This window comes from Myxocyprinus asiaticus, chromosome 39 (genome assembly GCF_019703515.2).
Source record: "Myxocyprinus asiaticus isolate MX2 ecotype Aquarium Trade chromosome 39, UBuf_Myxa_2, whole genome shotgun sequence".
In the NCBI taxonomy this organism is placed as follows: Eukaryota; Metazoa; Chordata; class Actinopteri; order Cypriniformes; family Catostomidae; genus Myxocyprinus; species Myxocyprinus asiaticus.
Genome location: NC_059382.1, coordinates 25,056,771 through 25,082,847, shown reverse-complemented (window position 1 = coordinate 25,082,847; position 26,077 = coordinate 25,056,771). Strand labels below are relative to the sequence as shown.

Sequence of the window (26,077 nt, the reverse complement as noted above, 5' to 3'; positions counted from 1 at the left end):
GTTACAGCATCTAGCAGCAGGTGCTAACTACTAAAGCTAACAAGTGATGGTATGACACAAAAAGGGAGAGAGAGTGAGAGGAGTTACCTTGGAATGCAGTTTGGGAACTGGAGATGACATTAGAGTGTTGGATGGCAGGGGAGACGGGGAGAGATGGAGGAAGAGAGTGAGGGATAGGGGAAAAGGGGGGGTGCTGGCCGGGCCCCGTCACTAAAGACTGGCTAGTGTGAGCGGCTCTCAGCGAAGAAGAGGATGGAGGGAGGGAAGAATAGGGGAATGAGGAAGAGGTATCGACAGGGCCCTGCACAAAGTCACTAAACTCGTCATCGTCGTCGGGGAAAACAGGGGAAAGGGAGTGAGAGGTGACAGACGAATGAGATGGCGATGAGTCTGCAAAAACCAAACAAAAGAGTGAAATAGACAACACACATCATGAGTTATGAGCAAACAGACGGACTGAAAAATGAGAAACAGTATTTACAGAGAACAAACCAAGGGTACTGGACTTCATTAGCTTCGGTGTTGTTTAGCAGACTAAACATATTCAGCCTTTCAAGGAAAATGTCAATGGATATTAATCCCTAGTACAGAAATAAATATATGTACTACAGAGTAAATCGGAGTAAATCTCATGAAAACTGTCAAAAAATGTCCAGGTTACATTTTACCCCAAAATTAAAAGAGACTGTGCAGAACATTTTTTGCATTGTGACATTATTTGTATGAGAACAGATTTCAAGATGAAAATGAATGAATCAAATATAAATTGTAAAGTATATTTGAAAAGTACAATTATGCAAAAGTACAACAGTATGAATCATGGTGATATTTGTGGTACAGCCTTTAATTCAGGCTGATTTTAAATGTAAAAATCGTGTTCCAACATGATGATTTTTATTACTGTATTACAGGATTTTCAGCATTACAGTAAATCGAATTTGGAGGGGAAATAGGCTTAACTGTCATGAAATTAATGTCACAATTAAAAAAATCTATTCAAACAATAATTGCATAATTTGTTTTCATCATTTGGTTTTGGGGTAAAATGTGACCCAGACATTTCTTTGGGAGATTCACCTAGAGTACTAGACTAAACAGAAAAACTAGACAACAGAACTAGACAAAACAAAAAACAATTGCATCAGTCAAATAGAAATGCTGTAAGTGATATTAATCACATTTGCAGGTTTGAAGTGAAGCTAGCAGCAACTGGGCTGATGGTGTGTGAGGAATGAAACTGTGAGAGTGTGAAGGTGGAGGATAATGTGTTACATAGAGCATAAGGAAATATCGCACTCAACGGAAACATCTGGAGGGCCTCCTGGTGGCTGCAGGGGGAAAAAAACAGCTTCTTCTTGGCTGTTGGTTTAAGGTGTGGTGTGTTCGTATTGAGAATGAGCTTTAAATGCGAGTTGAGTGTGAGTGTTTGCCCCTGACAACATCCTCCAGCTCCTGACGACCAAAAGCTGTCCACTGATGTGACTGTTGACATCATTAGCAGGGACATGGAAAGCAAATGCCGTGATGGCAGCCAATGTGCGTTATTGAATTTACCTGTTTTTTTAGACTGTGCAGATGGTGTTGGATGCATCTTGGCATCTCTACTGAAGCCATCTAAGTTTCCTTTGATGGCCTCTAATGCATCGTCACGGCTTTTCTCCCCAGTCTGTACAAGAATACCAAAATAGTAGATTTCTGAGTTTGGATATCTTGATATACCAGAAAAAGTAACTTAAAAAGGATTCATGACAAAGGACATTAAAATGAGTTAGTCACATTTAACTTGTGTAATGTTACGTATTTCCAAATAAAACAGAATATTCAGTGGGAAACAATTTAAGACTGGATTTGATTTTTATCTCTGGGGATTTGATTGCATCTATTCCTTTAAAGTATTTGCACACCTTGGGTTTGACACTGCTCAGGAGACGCAATTTTTGTTTCTGTTCTTCAAACTGTCTCCTCTTCCTGTCCTCCTCTACCATCCGCTGCTGCTGCTCTAGCCGTTTTCTGTGGACACACACTGATCAGGGACAAGCTTTGATGCACAAACAACATTCCAGCAGTGTGAATATATAAAGCCTTACTGATGCTCCTCTGCCATCTGTTTCTGTAGATCCGCAGAGATCTGTGGCCCCGGGCCCCTCATGCCCATGAACTGAGGTTGACCCATGAACTGCATCCCGGGAGTCTGCATGCCCATAGCCATCCCACCCTAGAAACACAGCAGAAAGACAATGAGCAAATCTGAATAGACATTAGTGATTCAATGTACATGAAAATGGCAAAACCATTAATATGAGGCAGGAAAGAGCCACACTGAGGAATAGTTAACACCTTCATCCACCAAACTAATTTAATAAAAATTCATAGATCTGCACAACCCATGCATTTGAAAATAAGTATATTACAATCTCCTATAATGTACATATAAAAACCTATAATGCAACTGCAGAAGTCAGACTGGATCAATATGAGGAGGAAAATAAAATGTAAGAAGTCTCAGAAGTCACATCATAACATGTCAGCAGTGTTTTATCGTTTCCTGTTAAAATGTTGCTACATCTCAAAGGGAGAAATTTTGAGGATGTGACTAGTGGTTGACCGATATGGGTTTTTTATTGGCCGATGCCAATATCCAGAGAGCAGAGTGGCCGATAGGGAGATAAAATGCCAATATTTCACACAATTTAATATAGTAAATAACAAACATAAAATTGCTAAAAAAAAAATAAATAAATAAATGAATATACTCTTATTTAGCACTAAATTTACTCAATTTCACACAAAACTTTGTGAAAAAGAATCGAAAAAAATTTATTGTATTTTAAAATGGTAGATAGCAATTTCTGATTTCTGTTTAGTCATTTATTTGCACATGAAGAAATTGTTAATACATTAGGAAGAAGGAAATAACAGTACACACAGTAATCCAGCAACCATGGATGGCATGTCCACGTTAGCAATCATACTTACTCAAAAAATACTGAATCGAACCAACTGTACATACAGTGTATGAATAATACATTTACTTATAGCACACGTGAAGCACTTTTACTTTGAAGTTGCACTCACACACTCGTGCGGATCCAGCACAAGCAGCAACAATCTCCTGACAGTTTAAACAGCCTGGATCACCTGCTTGGCTTGTTACAGACTGACCGCAATGATTTGTGAATTAGAGGAACTTTTGATCCTGAAGTTTTGATTCTTGCTGATAGAATATGCGCTTCAGAGGAAGATATTAGATGAGCGCTCGACGGGAAGAAAACGCTGGATTTTCCTGAGGTTCATGAATTACATCTGTTTAAATGAGATATCTGTATATTTGCAAATGTTATATAATTGAAGTTTTACTGATATTTGCCTTTTATCATTAGAAAGTTACAGGGAACTGTTGAGGAGAGGAAGAATGATACAGGCGAGCACTTCAACATTTTGAGCTCAAACGTGTTTGCCGCGGCTCTGATATGCGGATAATTTTAATGAGACTGTGTTGCACACCGGTCTATTATTGTAGTAACACGATGGCACGTAACAACAAAACAAACTGTGACTGGTTGTTTACATGTCTCAGTCACTGCACATGCAAGCAGGCGATTTTCATCGCCCTCAAGAAACAAATCGGCCAAACGGGAAGATTTATGTGACACTAGATGTGACAAGTGCAGTGATAACTATGCCTTCCCTTCTGATAACAATTTATCTCCCACAAAGAACTGAGATCAGCAGCACATTTAATTACAAGGTAAAGGACAGGAAAGGAAAAGAAAAAAAGCATGACAGTTCATGTTAACATGAGAGGTATGTCTAAAGGTCCAAGTATGCGTGACGCAAATTTCGTCATCAGCACAGAACGCATTCGAATTCGTTTGTAGAGTATACAGAAGAGTATACTTTGAAAGGCAACGCGGTTGACCGGGTGCGATCCGATCTGGAACACACAAAAATGAAGTATACCCGGGCCTTTAGATGTTTCTGTTATACCTTATTATTGAATAACAGCAAATGTCTAGTTTCTATTCTGTCTCAGAAACAGAGGCTGACCTGTACAGGTGCATCTCAATAAATTAGAATGTCGTGGAAAAGTTCATTTATTTCAGTAATTCAACTCAAATTGTGAAACTCGTGTATTAAATAAATTCAATGCACACAGACTGAAGTAGTTTAAGTCTTTGGTTCTTTTAATTGTGATGATTTTGGCTCACATTTAACAAAAACCCACCAATTCACTATCTCAAAAAATTAGAATACATCATAAGACCAATAAAAAAAACATTTTTAGTGAATTGTTGGCCTTCTGGAAAGTATGTTCATTTACTGTATATGTACTCAATACTGGGTAGGGGCTCCTTTTGCTTTAATTACTGCCTCAATTCGGCGTGGCATGGAGGTGATCAGTTTGTGGCACTGCTGAGGTGGTATGGAAGCCCAGGTTTCTTTGACAGTGGCCTTCAGCTCATCTGCATTTTTTGGTCTCTTGTTTCTCATTTTCCTCTTGACAATACCCCATAGATTCTCTATGGGGTTCAGGTCTGGTGAGTTTGCTGGCCAGTCAAGCACACCAACACCATGGTCATTTAACCAACTTTTGGTGCTTTTGGCAGTGTGGGCAGGTGCCAAATCCTGCTGGAAAATGAAATCAGCATCTTTAAAAAGCTGGTCAGCAGAAGGAAGCATGAAGTGCTCCAAAATTCCTTGGTAAACGGGTGCAGTGACTTTGGTTTTCAAAAAACACAATGGACCAACACCAGCAAATGACATTGCACCTCAAATCATCACAGACTGTGGAAACTTAACACTGGACTTCAAGCAACTTGGGCTATGAGCTTCTCCACCCTTCCTCCAGACTCTAGGACCTTGGTTTCCAAATGAAATACAAAACTTGCTCTCATCTGAAAAGAGGACTTTGGAACACTGGGCAACAGTCCAGTTCTTCTTCTCCTTAGCCCAGGTAAGACGCCTCTGATGTTGTCTGTGGTTCAGGAGTGGCTTAACAAGAGGAATACGACAACTGTAGCCAAATTCCTTGACATGTCTGTGTGTGGTGGCTCTTGATGCCTTGACCCCAGCCTCAGTCCATTCCTTGTGAAGTTCACCCAAATTCTTGAATCGATTTTGCTGGACAATCACAAGGCTGCGGTTCTCTCGGTTGGTTGTGCATCTTTTTCTTCCACACTTTTTCCTTCCACTCAACTTTCTGTTAACATGCTTGGATACAGCACTCTGTGAACAGCCAGCTTCTTTGGCAATGAATGTTTGTGGCTTACCCTCCTTGTGAAGGGTGTCAATGATTGTCTTCTGGACAACTGTCAAATCAGCAGTCTTCCCCATGATTGTGTAGCCTAGTGAACCAAACTGAGAGACCATTTTGAAGGCTCAGGAAACCTTTGCAGGTGTTTTGAGTTGATTAGCTGATTTGGCATGTCACCATATTCTAATTTTTTGAGATAGTGAATTGGTGGGTTTTTGTTAAATGTGAGCCAAAATCATCACAATTAAAAGAACCAAAGACTTAAACTACTTCAGTCTGTGTGCACTGAATTTATTTAATACACAAATTTCACAATTTGAGTTGAATTACTGAAATAAATGAACTTTTCCACGACATTCTAATTTATTGAGATGCACCTGTATATGCATAAGGGATGAGCAGAACGACTAATTTCATTGACATTTAAATGAAAATTTTGGAGTCGACAAGTCGATTAGTCTAAAAAGAAACCAACCTTCAGAAAACAGTCAAAAAAATGGTGTTTGTGACATATTTAAAATACTTTATCTATTCCAAATCCGACGCTAAATTCCGCTGAAAAGGGGCATTTATCTGCGACGTGCTCGCCTTCCATTATCATCATTGTACATTAAATATAGAACATGACACGCATTCACCTTTTGCAAATACAGGTTAATTTATTGAAAACAATTGAATGAAAGGTGCAGGACCAATAGCAAAACCCTAATAGCCTGTTCTAAACATAATTCACCAAGTAAAAGTTAATTAACATATTAAAACAGTCAGGACATTGTTGAAAATAATTAACAAGTAGACTAAGCCAAATCTACGAGAGAAAAAATATGCACTGAATAGTTGAACGTACTTCACGACGTGCAGTCATGCATTAGCCACTGATCTAATATGACAGCTGTTCGGTAAAGAACGTTAACCAATAACAAAAAAAGTAGTCATAGTATAGAAAAAATAGTCCTGTGATAGTTTATTGTAGCCTACAATAAACCTAATGTATTCTAAACATGACGTGCACACAGAATAAAATATAGTTTAACACGTTAAGCAGTCGGCACCTGCGTAAAAGTTGGCCCCCCACCCAACGCAAAACGTCGGCAAAATAGTCTCAATCGTTTGTGCTCCGTTTGTGCTGGTTTGTGCTCTAAAAAATGTCATTTGTGCTGCTTCGGTTTTTTAGATATTAAAATAATATTTATAGGTCATTCTGAGGTCACTCAGCCCCCCCACATAATCCAAATTTACCCAAAATAGGCTCAATCGTTTGTGCTTCGTTTGTGCCGGTAAAAGTTTCGTTTGTGCTGCTTCGGTTTTTAAAATATTAGACACTGAATTATAGACGATGACGTCACCAGCCCCCCCACATGCTCCAAATTCACCCAAAATAGTCTCAATCGTTTGTGCTCCGTTTGTGCTGGTTTGTGCTGTAAAAATTTTCGTTTGTGCTGCCTCGGATTTTTAGATATTAAAATAATATTTATAGGTCATTCTGAGGTCACTCAGCCCCCCCACATGCTCCAAATTCACCCAAAATAGTCTCGTTTGTTTGTGCTTCGTTTGTGCTGGTTTGTGCCGGTAAAAGTTTCTTTGTGCTGCTTCGGATTTTTAAAAATTAGACATTGAATTACAGGTGAATTATAAATGCTGATATTTATTGAATACAATACTGACAGAATAAAATAGATCACTTAATGGTCACAAAAATCAAATAGGTTAGTAGCAGTCTCGGTCATTCTGATTACTATATATTAGGCTACTATATAATATATTTCTAAAATAGATCTCTCTTGTTTTGTGTGTAGTCAATACGATTTATGAGCAGTGAGCATTTTATTTCGGGTTTGTCATTTCAATCTCTTACCAAAATTTTGGATGATGATGTTTTAATACAACAACAACTTCTTATCAATGTTTTTGTAGTCGCTATGGTGTTTATTAAAAACTTTATTGGTGTTCAGACAGCAGCAGCTCAATATTCATCTGGTGTCTGTTGGACTCTTTTTCTGTCACTCACTTTCGCTCAGCTCTGGGCACAAGAACAAACGCGCAAATCTCCTCGATGTGAACACACTTTTAGAGTCGAACTGCCGAAGACTTTCTGCCAAGACTAATCATCACATTATTTGTTCAATAAACAATTATCTTTACTTCATTCACTGGTCTTTCCTGATTGAACTTTTTATTTATTTACATGGAGTATCATCTGCTACACTTCACTGCCACCACTAGGCGCAAGTGACACTTCTGTTCAAGATGCTCTTGTGCAAATTAGTGTAGAGTTAGTGGAGAAAAAGTCGATATAAATCAAACTACAAAAGTCATTACTAAATCAAATTTCTGGCTAATGTAAGTACAATGTTTTAACACTGTCAGTTACAATATTATTTGTTAACTTCAAGAATAATGGTACAACATTCAAGAGAGCTAAGATTGTCAATGTTTATTGAACAGAAATCTCATTGCTAATACTAATATATGCTAATTACAGTTGCACATGTGACCCATGTTAGTTTTTTGAATACACTGTGCATCTAGGGGTCACATTACCATATTGGTCCTAATATAAGATATATTATCCTTATATATTATTACTATATTAGATTATCCTTATATTCGGACCAATACAGTAATACATAAAAATACGTTTATACTGAACATGACATTTTTTGAGTCAGGATTATTTAAGTGGGTAATTATGTTTTGCTTATGCCAGATGCCCAAGAAACCAGCAGTCGACAGATTCCATTTTCACTGTCCTGTGTTCATCAAAAGAGGCCATAGTCCAAAATGGCAACATAGCTACTCCTAATCAGAGCATCTGGACAGAGCTTAGTAAGCAGCTAGAAAACAAGATCACTGCAAAGGCTCTATACACTTTTGTTAAATTAAATAGACACAACATCTGGACTGCTTTAGGGTTTACTCATGAATGTGATCGTGAAACAAATGGCAGTAGTGATGACACAGGGTCCCTTTCACCCAGACCAAAAGATTGATGGACTTTTGATCTTGAAGTTCCATTTCAGAAATGAATTGAATTCATGCCTGAAACGGTTAAATACAACAAGTTCTCTAAAACACAAAAAAGGGAATACACAATTTTAAGCCTGGCATCTGGACACGTGATAAATCATCACGTTTTGAAGTTTAAGTTTTTAAAGGTCCATTATTTGTGTTAATTGATGTTCGATAGTACACAGTAATTAAATTTCAAAAGTAAAATCATTTTGGCTTCATTCTTAATTCATTGAGTCATGAGTTTCCACATACATACATACATATATATATATATATATATATCTGTATATATATTATAGATAGATAGATAGATAGATAGACAGATAGATAGAAAGGTAGTACTAGTCAAAAGTTTGAAAACATTAAGATTTTTTAATGTTTCTGCTCACCAAGGCTGCATTTATTGGATCAAAAATACAGTAAAACAGTAATATTGTGAAATATTATTCCAATGTAAACTGTAATTTATTCCTGTGATCAAAGCTGAATTTTCAGCATCATTACTTCAGTCTTCGGTGTCACACGATCCTCCAGAAATCATTCTAATATGCTGATTTGCTGCTCAAGAAACATTCATTATTATTATCAGTTGAAAACAGTTGTGCTGGTTTTTTTTTTTTCTTTTTCGTGGAAACCATGATACACAACCATTCAAAGGTTTGGGGTAAGTGATTTTTATATATATATATATATATATATATATATATATATATATATATATATATATATAGTATATTATGTATTATTTTAATTTATTATAATACATACGCAATTCAGTGTCTAATATTTAAAAATCCGAAGCAGCACAAACGAAACTTTTACCGGCACAAACCAGCACAAATGAAGCACAAACGATTGAGCTTATTTTGGGTGAATTTGGAGCATGTGGGGGGGCTGAGTGACCTCAGAATGACCTATAAATATTATTTTAATATCTAAAAATCCGAAACAGCACAAACGAAAATTTTTACAGCACAAACGGAGCACAAACGATTGAGACTATTTTGCTGACGTTTTGCATTGGGTGGGGGGCCAACTTCACGCAGGTGCAGTCGGCACCTTGTTAAAAATAGCCTTCTTAATCAGCAGATTAAAAAATGGCATTCCTTGCCTAAAACAGTAATTTTCTCAGTTACATACTCGAAAGCGTACATTTTATGATGAGCAAAATTAACACGTTAACATGGTCCGATGAATGATGGGACTTGACTCACCTGAGGTGGCTATCCTTCGCTTGAGAAAGCCTGTACAGCAGAAAAATAATGCACAAGCATGCACAGATGTAAAGAAGACTCAAATGTGAAAACATCCAACTTTCAAGCCAACATTTCAGAAATCCGCTTCCCGCATCACCACCGAAGTGATATCTACAGCTACTTTGTTGAGTTTTCTTATCTAGCGAAGGGACATTTTCCTGCGTGTGCCGCGAGTGAGAGAGGGAAGAAGTGCACGGAGCCTGAGGTGAAAACTTTTTAAATAATATTTGTATTATTAATTTAAATATATATTTAAAATGTGTAACATTAATATGACCGTTATTTGCAGACTCTGTAAAGATATAAAGCCAAACGTAAATGTGTAAAAATGTTGAACAGTTTAATCTAGAAAAATATTAACCGATTAGTAATTCCAGTGTCGACTAGCAGCATCAGAACCGTTTTAGTCTCGCACATCCCTAGTAGGCATAGAAATGAAAGAGGAAAAGGAAATTAAAGAGAAAAAGAAAGAGGAAAATGAAAGGAAAGAAAAGGGGAAGGAAAGGAAAGGATATGTCTTAGATGTTTCTAATTAGTCTCAGAAACAAAAGATGACAAACACCGATCAGCCACAACATTAAAACCACCTGCCTAATATTGTGTAAGTCCCCCTCATGCCGCAAAACAGCCTCAACCCGCATCTCAGAACAGCATTCTGAGATGATATTCTTCTCACCACAATTGTACAGAGCGGTTATCTGACTTACCGTAGACTTTGTCAGTTCAAATCAGTCTGGCCATTCTCTGTTGACCTCTCATCAACAAGGCTTTTCCATCTACAGAACTGCCGCTCACTGGATCTTTTTTTTATTTTTTATTTTGCCACCATTCGGAGTAAATTCTAGAGACTGTTGTGTGTGACAATCCCAGGAGATCAGCAGTTACAGAAATACTCAAACCAGCCCGTCTGGCACCAACAATCATCCATCCGATTATCTAATCAGCCAATTGTGTGGCAGCAGTGTATAAACTCAGATACGGGTAAAGAGCTTCAGTTAATGTCCACATCGACCATCAGAATGGGGAAAAAATGTGATCTCAGATTTGGACCGTGACATGATTGTTGGTGACAGACAGGTTGGTTTGAGTATTTCTGTAACTGCTGATCTCCTGGGATTTTCACACACAACAGTCTCTAGAATTTATTCTGAATGGTGCCAAAAACAAAAAACATCCAGTGAGCGGTAGTTCTGTGGATGAAAACGCCTTGTTGATGAGAGAGGTCAACAGAGAATGGCCAGACTGGTTCGAACTGACAAAGTCTACGGTAACTCAGATAATCGCTCTGTACAGAATGCTATTCTGAGATGCAGGTTGGTGCTGTTTTGGCAGCACAAGGGGGACCTACACAATATTAGGCAGGTGGTTTTAATGTTGTGGCTGATCGGTTTTAATGTTGTGGCAGAGAAAACAAGTTGAAAAGGTAAAAAGGAAAATGATGATGATATAACATAAGATATATGTCTTATATGTTTCTAATGTTTCTCAGAAACAGAAGCTGACCTGTATAGGCATGGCACCAGGCATCTGTGCTCCAAAATTCATTCCCATCATGCCTTGCATGTTGGGCTGCATCACCTGGACGATGGGGAAGCCCTGCTGTTGTTGCTGTTGCATGGGCATCATTCCTACCATCGAAGAACAGTTTCCAAAATCACTTAGTGCAACTTTATTATTATAGGAACCATAATGGCTTGTCACACAACCAACCAACCAACAGTTTTTTTTTTTTTTATTAATATTATTCTAAAGTTCTAGGAAAAAAATAAACATTGGAGAAAAACATCCAATGTAAATGAAAAGAGCCAAAATACAGGTAAAATGTCAGATACTTACCTTGAGGTGGTCCAATGCCTCCACCAACTGGGTACATAAAACTAGAAAAGAAATGAAAAGGAACATTCAATATTGTTGTAATTTACCAGGCTGCCCATTTTAAAGCCCTGAAGCTAATTTCTGTATCAAGCTAATGTTGTCTCGGATTGCCCTGAAATCATTAACTAAAGGCAAGAAATCAATCATACATTCTTACAAGTAACAGAGTCCATGGCAGGGCTGTACGCCATTTAGAACTGAGTGAAGTAGTGTTGAAGTAATATTGATGTAATCTTGGGAACTACTCTTTATTTTTCAGAAATCCTGTTATTGTTACTGTTGTGTCTGTTGTGATCAAAGTATTTGTCCCTTTAGATTTACCACCAAAACTTTTCATGCACAGAATGGCATTTGCATTTGTCTGCTACGGATGCATTCAAAGAGATGTGAAGAAAGCAAGCTGCTCCCCGAAGAGACAAGCAGCTATGAGAAATGCAACTGCAACTGGGAGCATGAAAAGCAATTTAACGGTAGTGGTCGACCAATATCGGTTTTTAATGGCCGATTCCGATATCCAGAAAGCAGGGTGGCCGACAGGATGATACAATGCCGATATATCACACAATTTAATATAGTAAATAAACATAAAATTGCTTAAAAAAATAAACTCTTATTAAGCATTATATTTACTCAATTTCACACAAAACTAAAAAAATAATATTGTATTTTAAATGGTGATAGCAGTTTCTTCAGATTTCTGTTTAGTCATCAAATTTTTGTAATTTATTTGTGCATGAAGAAATTGTTAATATATTAGGAAGAAGGAAATAACAGTACACACTAGCGCTGCAATTAATTATTATTTTGATAATCGATTAATCTAACGATTATTAGAACGATTATTCCACTATTCTGAGATTACTGCAATGATTAATCATTAGCTCTTAACCAATTATTCAGCTTGTGCCTCAACTTAAGGTTGTATTAAATGTGCTTATTAACAATAAAGATAAAATCATCTTTTAAAAATACCTCTTAATGATATTAACTGAATAAAAGGGAAAAAAATATTTTTTATTAAGTTTAATTCATTAAAAAATTCACTGCAAAAAATCCTATTGTTATCAAGTGTTTTCATCTTGTTTTCCATTTTAAATTGTCTAAAAATCCTTAAAACAAGATACATTTACTTGAGAAGCAACATATAAGATATTTAGATTTGCCTTAAGAGAATGTATCTTATAATAGTATTTTGTACATAAGTGTATTTTTTCACTTGGTTATACTTCTGCGAGTGCAGTAAAGACTAAATATACTTGCATTCAAGATCTATTCTCTAAAAGTCAGTCTAAATATCTTCTATGCTGCTTTTCAGGTGAATGCATCTTTTTTTAAAGGATTTTTAGATATTTTAATATATTTGTATTTTTTATATTATATTCAACATTCTCAGATAACTATTTTTTTCTTCTGCACTATAGCTGCTAAAGAAAACGTACGTTGTTTTAAAGGAGTTTTAGATATTTATATTGGAAAACAAGCCAAAATAAAAACAAATAAAAAATTTATTTTGTAGCAGTGTATAATGGGGTGAAGACTACCCTCTCTCACCTTTCTGTGAAAAAAAAAAAAAAAAAATCGTATTAATAAAGCTGCGTATTGCCAATTTTCTTCACGATAAGAAATGCACAGTGACATATTATGATTCAATAAATCACGAGCCATCACATTATGATCTAGCTGCATTAGGTGCGCGCACTCAAGGGACGAGGCCCCCAGAGTGTGCATCAGCCGGGTGCAGTTTCAATCTCTCCCCCTTAGGTTGGGACATTCATGCAACTCAAAGAAGAGGCGCTGACAACATAGAGAAATGCCAGTTTCAGAGTTTGTAATTATTTACATGATCTGCTTCCATATTATTTGAACATTAATAAAGCTGTAACGTATTAAATATGACTGCATTAAAGATGTAACGCCAGTGTGTTTCTTTTAAAGAGCTCCGGCTCCACTTATTCCACAATGAGAGTGCTTCTGTATTTACTTAATTTGTATTTTTGCATTATAATTCCCTCATACTTTGCAATCTACATCTCCTGAAGCTGTTTGGAAAGTTTAGAGTGCATCTGGACTGAGAGCTGTGTCTTATTCCTCTCCTCAGTCTGGCACGAGCTGCAGTGCTGCTCTCATCATTAGAGTTTAATGTGATCTCATGTTACATTAAATGAGATCAAATGACTATTCAACAACAATTTTTTATTGTCGATAACAATGACTTATCATTTCAGCCCTATACACATGGTAGTCCAGCAACCATGGATGGCATGTCCGCATTAGCAATCGCATTTACTCAAATACAGAATCAAACCAATTGTACATACAGTGTGCATAGTGAATAAGCCATTTACTTAAAGCACATGTGAAGCATTTTTACCTTGAGCTGCATCCAAAAACGTAGGCAGCTGACTTGCTACCTTGCTGCCTAATCAGTAAATGGCTTAACTAACAGCTGTTTTGAATGAATGGAACTCTTAAGGAAACTGGTCTCCGAACAGTTTGAAAAACACCTTATTTTCATCCTACCTCCGTATACAGGAGGCAGCATTTTCCTGGTTTCGGAAGTTGTACTCGTGCGCTCGTGTGGATCTAGCGCAAGCAGCAACAATTTCCTGACAGTTTAAACGGCCTGGATCGCCTGCTTGGATTGTCACGGCGTGATTTGTGAATTAGAGGAACTTTTGATCCCGATCCTGAAGTTTTTTATTCTGGCTGATGGACTACGCGCTTTAGAGGAACACATTAGATGAGCGCTCGACGGGAAGAAGACGCTGGATTTTCGTGAGCTTTGTGATTACATATTTTTATATTAGATATCTGCATATTTGCAGACGGTATATAATAGAAGTTTTACTTATATTTGCCTTTTATCATTAGAAAAGTTACAGGGAACTGTTGATGAGAGGCTGTTAGAATATGTGCTTTAGAGGTAAATGAGTGTTCCACAGGATGCTGGATCTGCTCAAGTTGTGTGAGGTTGGGTTATTACATCTATTTAAACGAGATATGCGCATATTTGCAGACAGTATATGATATTAGTTTTACTGATATTTGCCTTTTTATCATTAGACGAGACAGTTAAAAGTTACAGGGAACTGTTGAGGAGAGAGAGGGAGAATGAAACAGGCAAGCACTTTAACATTATGAGCTCAAACACCACTACTTACGGAATCAATAGCGGATCACTTCTGGAAGTTAGGCCAGATTGCTTTCATACTAATTGCGAAACGCGAGCCACACTTGAATTCATGTGAACCAGTGGACTTTTCAAGTGGACTTTCTGAAAACTTTCTGAAATTGTCCAGGTTCGCAGCAAAGTGCTAATGTGAAAGCACCATGACCATCTCATACAAAGAGTTAGCCTAGCTTTGGTTTTTTGGTTTGCTTTGAGAATAGCATCAAAAGTGGGCTAACACTCCAGTGAGGCTCTCCAGGAAACTGTCTTTCGGCATGGAGAAGATCTGTCTGTCTGTGTTGCATCTGTTCACCCGCAGGCCTACGGCCTTACTGAGCTCTCACAGAGGCTGTGATACAACAACAGAATGAGGAGGAAAAAAAAAAAAAAAAACACCAGATTAACATTCAAAGAGAAATCTGCTGTGACGTCAGGGCAGGGGATCATGTCTAGCCACCATTTTAAACTGTTATCATCAACATACATCCATCTCTATCAGCACACCCAGTTACATTCACAAAACCACACTAAAATAGAGAGAATAAGCTGCATGTAAACTGCAGCTTTGACACAGAATTAAAATATTAATGGCTGTCTAACCCTTTATGCAGTGCAAGATGCATTTAATGTTGCTATAAGAGTCACTTTGGATTTAGCCAAACAGAAAGGCAACAGCATTTTCTCCAAGAGTCTTAAAAGACTAATAACATATCAACTTAAGCTATTTTATATAAAACCACCTCATATTATGCATAGTTCAAACAAATTCTGCTATTACAGATTTTGTTCTAAGGAACAAAAGCCGCTTTTCCACCACCGAACCGAACTGTTCTCATTGCAAAACCAAGCCGTTCCGTGCCGATCTGGGCCAGTTGGCACAGTTACGGTTTCTTTTTACACTGTGTTGTGTGGTGAAATCATGTAAATCTACTTAACAGATCCGTCTTTTGATGGCGCCCACTGTGAGAGGTAAACATTGGAGCAGGTGCCCAATAGAGGATGATCACATATTCCAGTTTTTAGGACTGCTTTCTTCCCTAGTTTCTACTCTGCTAATACACAAGAAAGGCACGGCCCATGTCGCAAAAAGGAAAGCAAAGAGAAAAAGGTGAGAGGTTTACCCTCATTTGCTTAGGGCTTGTGTATGCCACTGGAAACGAACACACAGAAATGTAAAGTTCCCACACTAGCTAAAATGGATACTTACAAAATTTTATATAAGTATTATATGAAGCCTATATATTGATATATTTAGCATTTTAATGAGCTAGTAATCTACTTCCCCCCCCGACGAAAAAGGCGTGTCGGAAAATAAACGTACACTACAAAAATATTAGCCATGTAAACATTTGCATCCAACTACTTCTCAATTGGAATCTAAAATAACTTGCACTCATGAGCAGAGCAGTGGTGCGTATGTATGATCCGTGTGAATTTATGACATGACACTCGTCGCAGGAACCTAATTTATAAAAAGCAATGACAACAGGCATTAATAAGGGTATGCAGGCTTGCACTGAATATTCTACAGAGCACACATGTTCTTTCATGACCTCACAAAGCAAATAAGAACATTGTGTCATTCTTAATAAAAACTTAAAGGTGCAGGTTCCATTGCGTAAGCGCAACTTCACTCACTTCCTCACGTTGTAACCATAATCACCAAAGCATTTCTTCTTTGCCATAGTGACAGTCGATACTACGTGGCAGATTAGGAAAGTAAATGTTAGACTATGTTTTACATGTGATGATGCAAAGTGAACAGCCTAAATATCCTCCTCAAAACTCATGTTAAATTTATTACCCACTGTCAGAGTAGACTTTGAGAAATAAAATATATATATATATATATATATATATATATATATATATATATATATATATATATATATATATATATATAAAAATAGTCTATTAATAATAATATCTAGGTTTTAGATGTAGGCTATTTATGTCATACAACAGTAAAAGTCTTCTTCTCACCATTATTTAACACTGCAAGCACCCCTTCTCTTGCTGTATAAAATAACTTTTTTTTCTTAAATGATTAAATGCTCCGTTCCGCTGTCATTATTGCTTTTTGCATTTTTCCACAGCTGTTGCTCAAGTCCTTATGTTGTTTCAATTCCACATCTGCAAACTCCTTTAAGGACAACTCTCACCCACCTGTCTTTACTTCATACTCACATCCAGAGATGCCAGTGGTTATATTGGAGGAGAAATGGGTATGAGCCAAAATGTTAAAGCCAGACAGGACACTGAATGCTGCTTCTAATTCTTTGTTTTATTCTGAGTAAAATGAGTAACATAAGAAGAAATCTTTTCTGGTATATTTTCATATATCTCAACAAACCAAAAACGCTAATTAAGGACATTGGTGCCATGCACTGTAGCCTTCTCAGCTTTTCTTGGCTTCTTTTTTGTTCGGACTGCATGTAATGTACATGTAAAAATGGATTGCAAAGTTTAGGGTACATATAAACAGTACATTCGGAATCTGCAATTGAATTAGCGAAAATTTGTGCATGTAAACATCCTGAGTGTGTGGACGGCATAAGTCACCACACTGAAGTTGCACATACTGCGTTTACATAATTTTATCTTTAAACATTTATCTTTGAACTGTTAAGAACCATTTGGCGGTTCAGAGATTTCATTGCTTGTACTGAATATTAGTTGTCCAGTCTCCCACCATACCAAAGAGCTGCTGCTTCCATTTGATTAACCTCCAACTATCCCTGCCATCTCATTTTAAGTATTTTAAAACTTATGACAGAAAGAATTTATAATAATAATTAAGGCAATCCAACATTTTACCCAGTCAGCTACTAAACAAGAAACATTTCCTGAAAAGTGTCACTATTTTTACTTTTAAAAGAATTATTACAGCAAGAATTTGTACGTTTTTAATAAAAATAAGTTTAAGAAAAATAAAGTGAAAAAGTAACAAACCATCATTCAAATCAGTAACTGTCAATACTTCAAATTCAATCAATCTTTCTAACCAAACAATACTTTAAATAAGACCTTCCCTCCAAAACTCGATACGGGAATTTGAGAACTGTCAAATGCTTCAAACACCTTTGTGTGAGATCAGTGTGAGTAGACACTCTTATTTATTTAGTGAGTTTCAAACAGAATAACAGATTGTATCTATGAAAAACCATAACTGTCTTACATTCTTTCTTTTTTGAACTGATAAGCATCTTTTGAGTGCACCTTTTGACACCGACAATACAGTTACACCTGTTCCAATAAACACTACGTGCCCTCCACTGCAGCTGTTTAACAGAAACATGGAAGACGCTTATAACAGCTTTCTCCAGCACACTACAGTATTGTGCAAACTATTTAAGCAAAGCTGAGTTCTAAGAAAACATTTCATATGACTGTGTGCCTAATTGTAAAATGTATCTTAGGAGCACGAGCGCACCTAAACAAAAATTTTAGCGTCAACCCCTGTTAGATCATGGATATGTTAATCAAATTCTTTCATAAATCTGAATTGAACTTGTGGCTCTTTTCATGCTCTTTTATTATATCAGAAAATAGAGCAGCTCTATGTAGAGCCCAGTGGTTATTTGGTTTCACGGCAGGTATCAGTATTACCTGGTGCTGCTCTGTTAGAAACCAGACATTCATTATTCAAGCAGTTCCGAGATTAAAGCCCTCTAGGAAAATAAAACATGAAGTTGTCCTTTTCATCCCTTCTGAAAGATGCGTGCTCTACTTTATGAAAACTTTGGCACAGTGTCTTCCTGCCTCAATATCAAACTATTATTGCTCAGTGACATCTGTAATGATAATGCTGTGTTTATTTTATCACATATCCAGTCAACATTAAAGGTAGCACTTACTGTACAGCACTGAATATATTTAAGATATTTTATTTACTGTGAATATTTTCTCATATTGTAATAGAAACTAAATAATAGATCGTACTACTGATCCAACAACACCTTGCAGGTTTCACATTGTGTTTTATTGTTTATACCAGAGTAATATCCGAAATGGGTATGAATTAACTTTAATCTTACAGTAAAAATATAACTGGGCCAAGCTCTCAAAAATAAACACTGTTTCTATTCTCCATTGTGCCAATAATGGCAGCTGTCAGGCCACCAGATCCACATCACAGTCAGGTACATGTCTTTTATGCAAACATATATCATGATGGTTAGGGTGGATCTGGTCTACCTGCAACCATCAAACAATGAACGTCACCCTCAAAAGCTGCTTTACATCTCGAAATCAGAATACAACCGTGTAAATATACTGAAATACACCCAGTCACGTTAGATGTGCATGCACAGACAATGCCTGTGTCTTAACATCTATCGAGCTGTCTATCTAGACCGCATTTTGGTACGTAATTAATTTATAGGGCACCAAAGGCACCCACAAATGCAAGGTAGGCAGCTCACTAGGTTTTCAGACATAGACACTAAACGCCTTTTTCTAGGTATTAGCCAGTTGGCTTATCAACGGTTTAATGATCGTTGAGAATTAATATCATTATTTAATATCATTATTATAAGTGTAAAGCAAATAAATAAATAACAACAAAGCGATATAAACAAAGATAAATGCTGACTGATTTCTAATATCATCTTTAAAAATGAGAGCCATATTATAAACGTCACATCACTATCACAGCTGACCAGCATCAGCCATTAACACTGCAAACGTTACGCTTAATAAAGTGAAATCGTGCGGGATTAACGACGGCATTTTCAAACAGGCTCGTGAATTAACATATACTGACTTCAGCAGGCGAACACATCGAGAGAAAAATAGATGACAACGCGTTTAAGTGAGATTTTCCGTACCTGCCACCTCCCCCTGCTCCGGGCCGAAGCGCCATCATGAACAGATCAATGAAGTGACGTCATCAGAGCGAAGAGACGCGCGCCACTTCCGCCAAGTATAGGTCTCTGCAGTTGTCTTCAAATCTGTGGGCGTTTTCAAACCGATATGGGCGTTTATAAACTATCCAATGAAACTAGGGAATCTTAACTGTTTGAAAACGCCCACTGATTGGGAAAAGCCCATTTTTGTTCTGCAGAGTAAGTCTTACTTCCGGGGTCACACGCGTCGGTTGCGTCACATCAGGTATGACGTCATCTTGCGTCTTGATTAAGATTGCATAAAATAATCTATTTTAACATGTTGCATTTTGATACATTTGATACCATATTTTAAAATGTCACATATTTAATGTGTTCTTTTCTAATGAAATATTTAGGTAGTAGAAAATAAAATGACTATTTCATTCAAGAGAAACAGTCTTTGTATTTTTAACAGTTTTAGCAAACATCACAGTTTTAGATCATTTCTGGTGATTTAAAAAAAAAAAAATTCCCCATATTGAGCAGGCGATGGCGCCATTGTAATGTAATTCTCAGACGGAGAAGCAGCTGGTAAATACGCTGAGAATGGACAGCTCATGTCTCATCTCATTAAATTAGGATGTCTTACATTTTTCAGTTGTAAAAAAGAGTGCTGCTTAGAGTATCTTACCAGATTCATAAGCATATTTCTTAAAAATAAATAAAAAATAAAAAACTTAATAAAAAAGGTTGTTTAGCCAATCTTTTTTATTTATTTATTTATTTATTTTATTTTTTGTTTGAGAAAATCACTTAATTGAAGATTACATTAAATTCTAGCAAAGTAAACTGGAAACATTATTGTTTGCAATTATTTGACTAGAAAATACAATCAAATTCTAGCCAAATGAACTGCTAACTAATATCATATTTTCACCAAAAAAAAAAAAAAAAAAAAATAAAAAAAAAAAAAAAAAATATATATATATATATATATATATATATATATATATATATATATATATATATATATATATTTTTTTTTTTTTTTTTTTCGTTCGCATATAGGTCTACAGTACACCAAAAAACTATTTCGATACTTAAGCCACTTAACCCTGTATTGACAGTATTGACATTGATGATGTATTTCCTTCTTTCCCCCTGAAAGTGTTTTAGGGAGCCACTGAAATATATTTATAGATATATATTACATATAAAGATTTTGTGTGATGTAAAAAAGCATTTGCAGCCAATGGGAAAATCTTGATTTTAAGCACTGATTTCTATTTTCCTCTGGGGTGACTTTTGTGTGATTTAAGCAAGCTGTTGCATTTAATATACCATTTTTCCCCACCAAAACTGTTGTGATACAGTTCAAAGTGTCAGCTACTGTTATTGTGTGCAGTTTTGTACTTTTATATATATATATATATATATATATATATATATATATAGAGGGGATTGTTTAATTGCTTTAAAAGCTTTAATTATTTTAGAAGAATATTTCAGCTCTGTATATTCATACAATGCAAGTGAATGGTGACCAAAATTAATGCATAAGACTCCAGTGGTTTAATCAATCTGTTTTGGGTTAGAATAGACCAAAATGTAACTCCTTTTTCACTGTACATCTTGCCATTGTAGTCTCTAGGTACGATCATGACTTCAAGCTTGATAAAACCTAACAAAGAAGTTAAAATTATGTATGTATGTATGTATATATATATATATATATATATATATATATATATATATATATATATATATATATATATATATATATATACTGTATAAAGATATACCACCCTAATTGAAAACAAAAGGCATTTGGCCACTTGGTTGTCAAAACTTAGTGAAATATGTCCATATTAAATGTAATGAACTACATCTGTGGTTAGGCTACTTAGCTAGGACACATATGTGAACCTGAGAGGAACTGACTCCATGTGTCTACTAAAAGTGATATTGGGACCAGTTGGTTAAAAGTAGTTGCTTTGTGTGTGTTGTTTCATCAAAACACATATCTGCAGTTAATAAATGTGCTTTTGCATAACGGCACTACCATGAAAAGGGGAGGTACGCTGACTATGGTTTTGTTAATACACTGGACAAGATTGATATTTCTCTCCTACCCAAACCCATTCAGCTCTCTGAATAGCCACCTTACACAACCATTAGGATCCATTCAGGAGGCATGAAGGACGCTGTTTCCCCACTGAGAACAGTGAGTTTAGCTTGAGGCCAGCCTCATCAGAGGAGCTGATGTGAATACAGGCAGGTTCCAGCAGTGGCTCTTTGACCCAGGTGAACATTAACCCACAACTGATTCAGAGTATCCCACCAATCACCATAAATCAATGTATTCCTCACCAGCCTCCATGACAGCATCAGCGTGGCCACTGCTATCTGTCAGGATTCCCTTTTACAGTATGATCAGTCTCTGAGGTGAAAGGCAGATAAAAGGCTGAATTTATTTACTCCCATTTAGACACAAAGCCCCAATAGATCCATTCTCATTCCACCATCCACTCTGTGGATCTGTGTAGACTAGAGGATCGATCAATAAACCACCAAAGAATCACAAAGACACAAATGATAAATTCCTTCACAGAGTTTGTGGGGTCATGAAAATGTCTGTTTACATACAGTAGACTGTTTCATATCTGTAAAGATTTCACCATCATTGTATTTTAGAGTACAGTGCACTTACAGAACATCCCTTTGATGGATGCGGAACAATGAATGATTAATAATGACATTTTTATTCTTCTGTGCAACCCCTGATTTCAAGACTACCAGCTGATGTCATCCTGTCAGACAATTAAGCTGTTTATGGTTTGCTTCGTTTATTGCATGTTTTGGGCAAATTTATGGACTGTGTGAATTCACTATTTTTAGTTTCAGTAAAAAAATTGTAAACTAGTTTTAAGATTAACACATTTCAATTTTATAACAAAATTAAACAACAAAATTTATTTTATTTTATTAAAGATTACTTAATTCAATTTTGATGCAATTTTGTTGAAACTGAAATGCGCAAATCTTAAAATACTTATTTTGAGTGTACCCTTTAACCCTTGCAGACAACGATGATAAAAATATTACATTATAGTTTTTCTTTATTTTCTCCCTCTACAAAAGTTTGCTAAACTTTGAAATTACTGCACAGATCCATTGCGAGTGTCATTAGTTAATATTTATATTGATATTTGATATTGATTCAAATTCAGATGTATTTGTTTAGCATATTTCACAACACAAATTGTTCCAAAATGTATAAAAACAATTTTTTTTTAAATATCTCTAAAATTTACAGTCTGGGTAAAATTGTTCGATATTTCTAGTTTGGTGTTATTCTTAATATTTTGAAACAAGATCGTAGAGATTAAGATGTTATGAATTAGCCTAATGTTGAGTCATTCTTTACCCCTCATCATAAGTCTGATAATAATAGGGCTGGATTACTGTGAATGCCCACATATGCCCAATTGACATCTTTCAAATTTTATATTGAAATAATAATAAATAAATAAATTATATATATATATATATATATATATATATATATATATATATATATATATATATATATATATATAATTTGAAGTACATTATAAACTGTTATAATAAATTACAATCTTCAAAGGCTAATTTTGGTCTCAGTTTGAAACAGTGTTACCAATTAGCTCTGGCAAAGATTGGCCTCCTGACCTCTGACCCCTGCTGGGCTCTTTTGCCCATTAAAACTCTTTGGAGCCCAGCTGGAGTTGATGTAGTGCCCATTCTCTTCTGACCACTAAACACACAGCTACATTCAGTTTGTAACTTCCATTTTCTGTCCCTTTGTCCCTTCTCTCTGTTCTCTGTGTGTCCAGCTTGCTCTCGTGTTGACCTCTGGGACTTGTACGGAAGCAAAGATCCAGTCCTTCCCTACCGTATCTGTTGCATCTATACATTTCTAACATGAAAAAAAAATTCAGCATTAACATATATTTCTTATGTTTTTGCATATGCCATATTCAAGCTGACTTTGCTATTAGGGTTTTTTAAATTGCTAAATTAAGTATAGGCCATCATTTACTGTGAGAGCTATTGAATGGAACTGAAACAATGGTCATAATCATTGTTGTTGGCTGCATTGTTAACTCAGCACCTCCAAAGAATGCTAATAAGTATTGCCTCTTTCTCCCCTTCTGAAGCTCTTCTTCTTTCAGGGAAGCGCGCAGTAAAAGAGACCAGCAGTAAGATCTTTAGTGGCTCCCTGGAAGCAAAATCAAAGGCCTCATTGATAACCAAACAGGGCGACATCATTGGGTTACAAGTGTATACCCAGCAGGAAGCTCTCTTTCATAACTGTATGAGTGTCTTTTAAGGGACATTCAACTAAAGACAAAGACAAATTAAATAAAAAATTTACTAAGTTTTTAATTCACATTACAATAAGTTTAACATAGCTATCACTGGTCACATTAGTTATCAAGCAATAGTTAGCTGAACTCAAAATATGCTTTTATACCCTTATCTACAACATCAAAATTTAGCTTCATTTAACAAAATGGTTTAACTGTATTTTTTCAAATGTGTGTGTATATATATATATATATATATATATATATATATATATATATATATATATATATATATATATACAGGGTTGGGAGGGTTACTTTTTAAATGTATTCCACTACAGATTACAGAATACATGCTGTAAAATGTAATTTGTAACATATTCCGTTAGATTACTCAAGGTCAGTAACGTATTATAAATACTCTGGATTACTTCTTCAGCACTGGTAGATTTTTTCACTTGTTTTGTCTATAAAAACTCTGCCAGTACAGTAAGACAAAATACACGTTAAAAATACATTCTCTGAAAAACCTAAATATCTTATGCAGTGTTGTTTCTAAAACAAGATAAATCAAATTGATCTTGTTTTAAGGATTTTTAGATATTTTTACAGGAAAACAATACAAAAATTATTATCAAGAATACGATTTTTGCCCTAATATCAAAGGTCTTACTCGAAAAAAAAGAAATTATGATCCAACGTGAATTTTCTTGATAAAAAACTATGATCGTGCCTGGTAACATGTGCATGTAAAATGGCTAGAAATAGCATTTTAACTTAGCGTAAAGCTGACAATTTACACAAGGTTTATTTCTATTTCTTCTGCTCCAAACTTACTTCAAACGTACTTCTCTGTCTGCTCGTATGAATGTAACACATCATAAGAAAGTGTTTCACCGCTGTTCAAATACACTTTGGATCGCATCATTTATATGTATAAATGTTTTCCATCTGAAAGGACTAAATATTAAATGAAACAAATGACAATAAAATGCAAAGTAATCTCTTCAGTAATCAAAATACTTTTTGAATGTAACTGTATTCTAATTACCAATGATTAAAACTGTAACTGTAGTGGTTACTTACATGTGTTCCATTACTCCCCAAACCTGTATGTATATATATATATATATATATATATATAATTTTTCATTTTTATTTTTTTTTATCAAAGACTAGCACTAACAGCCCCTTTTTCCAATTACAGCATTTGTTGAATTGAAAGTAGCTCTTGAAAAATGAATACATGTTGTGCCTTTTTATTTGTGCAGGATGAAGTATCTATTGAGAACAAGTGAACTTTACTTAATCACAAATGCGTAATATTGTCTACCCTTCAGTCGAACAGGGAGACATGTTTTCCTGCATACTCTACAACCCAACAACAACAATGTGGTCACTCTTTCTGTATGGCATTGGCATGAATTTTGTTTCCATCAAAACCATGTGTCTCATCCACCATTTTGTTAAAGAGGGGGATTACTGAAAATTGTTGTTTCAGTCACAATAGACAGTGTAGCTAGCCAAGTTTATCTCAAAGACTCGATGCAATCTCTGTTTCAGTTAGTTAGCTAGCTAGCTGATGGTAGTTGCAGCACTCAACTAAATTTGTCTTGTCTGCATTATTTTCAAGTGCCATATCGAAATATTTAGGGGCATCAAAGACAGCTGGGGATTCAGGTACACAAATGCCTTGTAAACATCCATTTTGTATTTAATCATTACATACAAAATGGCTAATGCAAGAGCCTGTCACATAATTAGAGTTTTCTCACAGGTCACTATAGTTAATGTTTATTTAAACAGGTAATGTAAATGTCATACTGTATGTTATTTTAATACTTCTGTGAGCAATGGGGTTAATTACTTGTAATTAAGTAAAGTTAAGTCATTTTTATTTGTATAGCACTTTTCACAACACACAATTCAAAGCAGCTTTACAGAAAAATATGCTGTAACAAGTTGAAGCTGTCATGTCTGTAACGATTTAAAGTCTTCATTGTCGGTTTGATGAAATATGTGATTGTAGATTATGCCTTAAAAATATTATTTGTCTTTAAACCCCGAGCAAGCCAAAGGAGACTGTGGCAAGGGGTGGGGGGTAGGTGGGGTATGGGAGGGCCTCCAAGTAAGATTTCGCAGAGGGCCCCCATATGCTCAGACACGGCCCTGTCAGTAGCAAATAAATTTCATTAAGTACTGTAGTAGCATTGTGAAAACCTAAAGCATTACATTTTCCTCAATGAATGTTTCAGCAATCAAGTCATGTTTTCTGTGTTTTGTCAGATGTTCAGAATCAGAGCTAGCGATGCCTAAGTCGCGAAGGAATAACT

At 35.8% G+C, this 26,077-nt stretch overlaps 1 protein-coding gene across 5 annotated transcripts in view; it reads right to left on the bottom strand.

Moving 5' to 3' along the window:
• LOC127430300 (synergin gamma-like) overlaps window positions 1-19,468 on the bottom strand; it is an 80,561-nt gene extending 61,093 nt beyond the window's left edge. For 3 of the 5 annotated variants that reach the window (XM_051680014.1, XM_051680015.1, XM_051680018.1), the window contains exons 1-7: window positions 19,396-19,468; window positions 11,359-11,399; window positions 11,026-11,150; window positions 2,088-2,215; window positions 1,905-2,010; window positions 1,555-1,666; window positions 88-390 (exon numbers count right to left, since the gene is read on the bottom strand). In XM_051680014.1, coding sequence (XP_051535974.1) covers window positions 88-390; window positions 1,555-1,666; window positions 1,905-2,010; window positions 2,088-2,215; window positions 11,026-11,150; window positions 11,359-11,399; window positions 19,396-19,433 — 853 coding nt within the window. In that variant the 5' untranslated portion in view covers window positions 19,434-19,468. The remainder of the gene's footprint in view (window positions 1-87; window positions 391-1,554; window positions 1,667-1,904; window positions 2,011-2,087; window positions 2,216-11,025; window positions 11,151-11,358; window positions 11,400-19,395) is intronic. The other 2 variants (XM_051680019.1, XM_051680020.1) reach the window with 1 other exon arrangement.
• Window positions 19,469-26,077: the final 6,609 nt, after the last annotated feature.